Here is a 7,980-nt window from a genome sequence, read left to right as displayed (position 1 = left end):
GTCTGGATTAGTCAAAGGGCCTCACATGATCACGAGGCTGCAGGTTCTCCACCTCTGCTAGGCCATGCTCATCTTCAATTCAACTTAGAACCTCTTTAGTCCCACAAATCAGAAGGTGATAAAGATTTGCCCTAGGTTGGGGTCAGCTCTCTCTACAGCAAGGTTTAAGTGCCATTATGACTATGTTTATTTTTGTGATACAGTCTTGATCAGAAGAGTTTTGTTAAGAGTTTGGCTGAAATAAAAAATAGTGAAACATTGACCAACTTCATGGTTATAAAGTCTCCCTTACTTTTGGCCCAAGGACCTAAAGGGCTTCTAAGCCCAAAGTATTCTGTGGGTTCATTCCCTGATGTACTTAAAAAAACCCAAGTTTCAAACTTTATTTTTTATTATAAACTAAGCAATTATTAACAAACATCAACACTGGTATGCAAAAGACAAAAAAGATTTGTATATAAAACCATGAATTTCTCTTACTTATTTTTAAAAACTGAATATTAAATTAAATATGGAAATAAAAAATGGCTGTATTTGTGTTCCACATACTTTTTATATTAAATATATTGTGTTTTTTTTTTTGAAAAAAAAAAAAGGGTTTTAGGGAGTATGTTTTTTTAATTTATTTTTTTATTTTTTAAAGCAATAGGGGTTAAGCAACTTGCTCAAGGTTACACATCCAGTTATTTCTGGGTGTGGTGCTGAGTATCTGAGTATCCGAGCCCGGATTTGATCCGGGTCATCCCGACACTGGAGCCAGTGCTCTTACTCGCTGAGCCACCTGGCCGCCCCTTAGGGAGTATGTTTTGACAAGACATGCCTATAATATTTAGTCAAATCAGATTTTGTTTTAACTGCTTCACTTCTGCCCCTCTCCTTTAAAATGGATGATTCTTTTACTCGACATCCTCAATGTCTAATCTAAGGTGCCGTACAGAACTGAGGTTCTTTTATCTGATCTTCCTACCTCTGCGTTGTAGGTTCAGCCCAGGAATGCCCACCCCTTCCTTTCCTCTCTATTCCTGTGGGTGAAACTGGAAATCACCCCCTTCGATGTTTCCCGCCTGGGGTGTGTGTGTGTGTGTGTGTGTGTGTGTGTGTGTGTGTGTGTGTGTGTGTGTGTGTGTGGTGATAGTGGTGATGGTGATGATGGTGGTGATGGTGGAATGCATGAGGGTATGGATAGTGGAAACATGTAATAGAAAGGAACTTGAATTCCCCTCCTATGAGGGAAGTCATGTCTTTCATGATGGTCACTATCTATCAAAGAAATGTGTTAGGGTAGGGTAGTAATGGTGGTGGGCAGAGGAGAAACAAGGAACCAGAGACACTCTAGCAAGTTTGGAACCTTCCATTTATGCCCTGTGGTAAAAGTAAAGGAGTGAAGAAAACAGGGAGGATGCCATCTTAGGGCTCTTGTACTCACTAGAAAGACACCTGCCTGGTACAGACCAAGATTAAACTAACCATTATTCAGCCAAAGAATAACCACAGATCAAACCAACATTTTAGAGCCCTCAAATTTTAGAATTAAAGAGCCTAAAGAAAACTTTTAGGTTGTCTAGTCTAATCTCACTTTATGAAGGAAGAAACTGAGGCCCAGAAAAGGCCAATGGCTTGTCCAAGGTCACCTAGCTAAATAGAGATAGGGTATAGGAACGTCGAGGCAGTGACCACTTGTGCTGACCTCTCTGCCTTTTTATTGGGATTCTGCCAAATCTGCCTTTTCTAGGTTCTAGAACCTAGAACCTAGGTTCTTTCTCCCACCCTTAATCATTGAGGGGGTCATCTTGAGAGCTAGAGGTTGTCCTCAACCTTGACTGGATGGATGCAGAAGGTGAAGGAATAGGAACTGAGGAGCTGCGCACATCATGGGAAAGATGGGACCTTATTTTTTTCCCTCACTTTATTTGCCTTTAAGCCTGTTAGACCAAGAATGTAAATAAAGTGTAGTCGTGATTCATTCCTTTCACTTAGGTTGTACATTGTTGGCAAATGTGAACCTACTCATACCCTTCATGTCATTCCTTATACCTAATAGGTCATGGCTTAAGTTTACATCCTGGGAGCCAGACCAGAATTTGCTGTCTTCTTTCATATCCTATCCAAGCCTATTACCCTCAGAAATAACCTTTGTTGTACAAATGGCCAGTGAGGACCTGGGGTGGAGGGGGTTCTGATTAAATGGTCTTTCTGCCCACTTGCTGCTAGGGACCATATTTCCTTCAAACAAGTATGAGCTCTGGATAGTATTTGAGTAATAAATCTGAATTACTGTTGGAACAGGTTCCCCTAGGTTTATGAAGTTGTCCCTAAGTGATTGCTGTTCATAGCCCCCAAATGGGACCATTCGTATTTTGGATTTCTATGAAACCTATGAAACAGCTCCGTTGTTTTTATGTGACCATTTCTGGCCATTATGATCCATCAGTGCCTTTTCTAGGGAATGCTACATATAAATCCTGTAACTTTGTCTTTATTTAGCCTTTCTCTTTACTTTGAAGTTGCCACACCGTGGTAACTTGGCCTTTGTGAGGCTTAGAGAACAGAAAATGGTTACTTAGGAAGCGGCAGATTTCAGTGGCATCCAGAGGCCATGTGCTTCTAGTAGTGACTTAATTTTATGTGTGTGATTGCTAAATGTTCAGATAGATTAATTGATTAGGGGCTTGTCCTCTTTGTTGGGTGTCCTGAATGCCTCTGGCTCTCCATCTGGTGAATTCTATCAAGCTCTTCTCAGAATTAAGTTTAAAAACTTATATATAAATATAATATATATAAAATATATATATAAATAATGTATCAAATAAAATACTTTAGGATTAAAAAGGAAAAAATTATATTGAAGCATATTAATCAAAATATTTTTTAAAATGTTTATGGAAACCAGGTTATGAACTCTTGACACAGATGAAAAATAGTTACAGTTGGAGAGAATGTTTATATGCTACCCAGTTGATAGCCCCAGGTATAATTAATGGGGATCCTTCTTCCCTTATCCAGACTGACTTACATGGGCTTTTCAGTCTGGTTCCCCTGTACCTTGGCTTTGCTAACCTCTCTGGTCATAAAATAAACTTGCAGGTCCTGTATTTTACATGACAGACTTTAGGTAGGTTGGACATAATCAAGAAGAATGGCAAGGTAGTTAACCTGTAACTGGTTTTGAACTAGGTGTAATCACGCCTGTCAGAGAAAGCAGTCCATATTCCTTTCAGAACCCCATGAATTGCAAGAAAACAAATTTACATCGGATCTTGACTCAGTTCTTCCAGAGACAAAGCAGCTTCTGGAGAGCGTATGCAGAGTTACCTTGGCATCTGAAAATGAGTGGCAACTGGGAGGAACTATGTAATTTTCTCACAAATCCCAAGTAAGTTCCACCATTTTTCACACGATCATGTTGCGTGGAAGGGCTCAAAAGGGTTTGTTTTGTACTAGGGTTGGGTGGGTGGAGATGCCAGGCACACTTGCTTTGAAGGCAGGGAGGGGATTCTTTTCATTAATTTGTGTCATTTGGCACAACATATCATTCTATTTCCTGCCATCAGCAAGAGAAAGATACTACTGGTTTTCACATACTCCCCTCTCCTCTAGGAGAGTTGGAAACTAGAAGGAAAGGGGACAGAACCACAGCCCATGCTTAGAGAAGGAAGGTGGGCTTCCTTTTGCCACTGTTTAAATTTGGCAAGTGGGAGCAATTCAGTACATACTTTGGGGGCAATTATATAAATCAGGAATTTTATATTTTAGTGACTTCCAGGAATCGATCTAAGATAAAAAAAAAAAAAGAAGTCTGAATCCTTATCTGTTTTTCCTATCAATTCATTCTTTAGGGCCAATTTACATTCAGACCTGGCTACTCAATCTGGCTATAGAAACCTAAAAATATAACCTAATAAATAACTATAATAATAATAATAAATAAATAACCTAATAAAATAACCTAAAAGTTAAGGTGGGCACCTTGTCCAATTTACTGACCTAAATCATGTCGATTCAGAAAAATATAAATTGAGTAATGACTTAGTTCATAAGTAACTTAAGAATAGCTTCTTTCAAGTACCACATTATGTGTAATTTTCTCAATGTGTTGTTTTAACAGAACCCTGGCCATAATATCCCAAACCACAAGGCCAACCTTCTGGATAAAGCTCCATCTTATCCATTATTGGAATGTGTTAGCAGAAGCTGGATGTGATACAACAGGGGCCTACCTGAGTATGGTGAAAAAGATGATAACTTACAAGACGTACAAAATAAAAGAAAGGCATGCATGGACAGGTATCACATGACTGATGGCTTGGAAATTTACAAATAAGAAAATATTAACAGTCAATGGCTTTTTTTTTTGGCCTGCATACACATTGACTAACTGCCACATGGTGTCTGAGGTATGATTGGAAAACAAATCTTCCCTGACTCCACCTCCAATGCTCTATTCACCGCACTACCTGAAATCCCATGTGACAAATGCCTCTCTCTAGTCTGTAAGTATCTTTAAATTCTTGTGAGTAGGAAGGGGAAGACGAGACATGACTGACAGTTGACTTTTTGTTGTTGTTGTTAAGCAGCATATACTCGATTGCGTTGAGTTTCTCCTACTTACTCATGCGCCCCAACCACTCAGGGCATTTGCCAAAATCTCTGAACTGCCCCACTAAACAATACCTGGGTCCTCTGATGGGGCCATGAGCTCATGGCTAGGGATGCTTTCTCACAGCAGGTTCTCATTTTTTTATCCTTTGTGATTCTCATCCAGGTTCTCCCACAGTGACCTTTCTTTAGGTCTGGCTGTGGGCACTTACAGGAGACTGGAGATTTGGCTTTGGTTTCAGGCCAGAGGGAAGAACTGAAGATCTAAGGCAAGAGGCACCATTTCCCATACCCTAGGGCTAGAGGTGATTACAAAAATTAAGCGATTACTACCAAAAAATGCACAGGCAAAAGAGAAAGAATTCAACCATGGAAAACTATTATGGGAGTAGAGATAACCGGGGTTCATCTTCAGAGGAGGATATTGAAGTAAAGAAACCACCAAAGAGTAACTATGGTCACCTGCCCAAAAAGAATTCATAGACGATCTTAAAAAAGACTTTAGAAATCAAATGACAAGAGATGGAGAAAAAACTAAAAAAGAAAATAAGAATAATCCAAGAAAAACAAGAAGATTATGAAAGGAAAGTTAATCAAAACCAAAACCAAAACTTAGGAAAAAGGAGATCCAGAATCTTAAGGAAGAAAATGACACCTTGAAAATTAGAATTGGGCAAAGTGAAGCTAGAAGTGACATGAGGTGACAGGGGCCTGTGGGTGGGGTGGGGCGTGAAGGGGCATGGCCTGGTTACCCTCTAGGGAGGCAGGTGAACATGGCTGGGATGCATAGGAGTTCAGGGTCTGAGGCTCAGGTGGAGCCAGCAGAGGGCAACAGCTGTCAATGAGACCCAGGGAATGCTGCTGAAGTTCTGCTGTGTCTGGCACATTCTCCAGCTTGGTGTAGGGATCAGACTTGTGGAATTCCTGCATCTAGGCTACCATGCGGAGGGTGTGGTGGCTGCAGAGATGCTGATGGCTGCCACCAGGGACAGAAGGAGAGGAAGTACATTATGAGTGTGGTGTTGGCAGCTGTGGGAAGGACAAATTGGGCAGGAGAGAGACTAAAGGCAGGGAGACTTATGACATCATTGTAATAGTCAAAGCAAAAGGCATCTAGAATTTGAACTAGGGGAATGCATTGAGAGAGGAGGGCATGGATTCAAGACTTGGCATCACCATCTTCCCCTTCAACTTGATCTTCAGTGTTAAACAGTGTTCACTGTTCTTAACTTTGAACTCAAGCAGATCATCTTCATTCCATCCACTGAACCTGAAAACCAAATGAAATCCACTTAAGCCTTGAAATGCAACCTGATCTAATATTGGTTTAACCCAATGGCAAAACATAGCAGCACCATTTGATTCCATGGTTATCTAATTTCAAGAGCCATTCAGCAGTTACTCACATTTACCACAAGATGGTAGGTCTGTGCCTTTAAAGAACTCCATCTCAACCTCTGCTCAAGGAAGGGCTGTCTACAAATTTGAAGATGATCAGCATATTTAAAGTTTAATCCCTAGGAAGAAAAAAAAAAAAGCAAGCCACTTATTTCTCTTGCATAAATACAGTACTTCCAAAATGAACCTTAATGAAATTCCATGAACCTACAAGAGCTCTGTGTGGTTCACCCATCTTTACCTAGTGGGGGCAAAGGATAATGGGAGTGGCGGAGAAGACAGAGACCATCTTTCCTTACTCAGAGCATGCAGGCTATTTGGGGAGATGAAATGTGCTCACTGCATAAGCAACTGGGAGGCCCACGGCCTTGGAATCTGCATCTTCGTCTTGCTCTGACAAATCCTGCTGGAGCCCTGTTCCACCTCAGTTACTTGTCTTCTTCTTTTTAATGGCAGTTCGACTTTGGCAGTTGCAGCAATGGTCTGTCATCCTCAGAGGCCTGTTTGAATCCTCACTTATACAAAAGTTCTGCATTGATCAGGCAATATGTATGTATATATATAATGAATGGTCCAGAAACCAAGCAAGAGCTTTGTGGGTTGCCACAGGAAGCCTGGTATAAGGAGCCAGGCACAGGGCTCTGTGGCTGCTAGCACTTATAAGCCTGCAGCAAATTTTCCTAGTATCTGTTATGAGTGACCTATGGACTCTACTCCCATTATTTTGGGAGGACTGAAAGGTTTATTAGGAGTGAGACTAGTGTTCCCCTAGAGATAAGTAGTGTTGTGAGATGATGGGTGGAAGCTAGTCATTTGGAAATAGGTTAGCTTTGTTTTCTGAAATCTTTGTGATGAACCCTCAGACCAGGGGGCTCTTGTCTGTACCTTTGAGGCCAGTGGTGATGGTGGGGCCACTGCAACAAGAATGGAGGCTTGGATGGATGATTGGGAGTGAAGGGGGGAGACTAGCCCCTAGTTGTGATGGGAACTTTTTTATCCCTCAGTCTATGTTTAGTGACTGTTTTGTTGTTGTTCACTCATGTCTGACTCTGTGATCCCATATGGGGTTTTCTTGGCAAAGATACTGAAATGGTTTGTCGTTTTCTTCTCCAGTAGATTAAGGCAAACAGAGGTTAAGTGACTTGCCCAGGGTCACACAGCTAGTGGGTGTTTGACTACAGATTTGAACGCAGGTCTTCTTGACTCTCAGTCCAGTGCTCTGTCTACTGGGTCACCTCTCTGCCTTAGCTTACTACTTCTTCCTTTAATCCATATGATCACTGAACATGAATGTTATCTCTATTAATTTATAGGTTTGCAAGGATCAAAGTTCTGTTAACAGATCCTTTCATTCCTCAATTAAACTCTACCCCTAAATATTTCTGTTAATGCCACCTACTTCCAACTCCTAAAGCTGAGAGCAGTCCAGATTCACTGATGGAAGTTTTACTGACCATCCTGCTTGTCTCATTTCAAATACAGAGACAGCTTCATCATATTTCTGAGACATAGATTCAAATGTAACTAAGAACTTGGCTGAAATTGTGGGTAATCTCCTAGTTTTCCTATAATAAAAAGACTCTGTACCTTATATCATGCACAAGACTGTTTGAACATGAGTTCACAATGACCAGAAAGGCCTTCTTCATTTCCACTGCCCTTTAAAGGTAGATAAGGATATCCTGGTGGGCTCAGACTGAGGCACTGGGATGGGATGAGGGGAGAGCTTGGATTTGTGCCAACCCCTGGACAATGGAGCATGGGGGGATGGTATCAGTAACACTAGAGAGTTGAGGACTCTGGGAACCTTTAGTCTAGAGAAATTTGTCAAGACCTTAGTCAACAAAAGGGAGGAGAAAAATGGGACTTAGAGAAGATAGAAGAGATAAGGAGAAGCTTCCTTCCTTCCTTCCTTCCTTCCTTCCTTCCTTCCTTCCTTCCTTCCTTCCTTCCTTCCTTCCTTCCTTCCTTCCTTCCTTCCTTCCT

General features: G+C 41.1%; 1 protein-coding gene across 1 annotated transcript in view; it reads left to right on the top strand.

Moving 5' to 3' along the window:
* Positions 1 to 7,980, top strand: part of LOC138169811 (putative tetratricopeptide repeat protein 41) — an 83,696-nt gene that overhangs the window by 58,069 nt on the left and 17,647 nt on the right. The window contains exons 7-8 of the mRNA XM_069099356.1: positions 3,159 to 3,373; positions 4,106 to 4,284. Of these exons, the coding sequence (XP_068955457.1) occupies positions 3,159 to 3,373; positions 4,106 to 4,284 (394 nt within the window). The remainder of the gene's footprint in view (positions 1 to 3,158; positions 3,374 to 4,105; positions 4,285 to 7,980) is intronic.

The sequence above is a fragment of the Petaurus breviceps genome, unplaced genomic scaffold (genome assembly GCF_028583685.1).
Source record: "Petaurus breviceps papuanus isolate PSGF00001 unplaced genomic scaffold, PetGlider_PUasm1.0 379, whole genome shotgun sequence".
Taxonomy (NCBI): Eukaryota; Metazoa; Chordata; class Mammalia; order Diprotodontia; family Petauridae; genus Petaurus; species Petaurus breviceps.
Note: the sequence above shows the minus strand (reverse complement) of the source record. Positions and strands in the feature narration are given on the sequence as shown.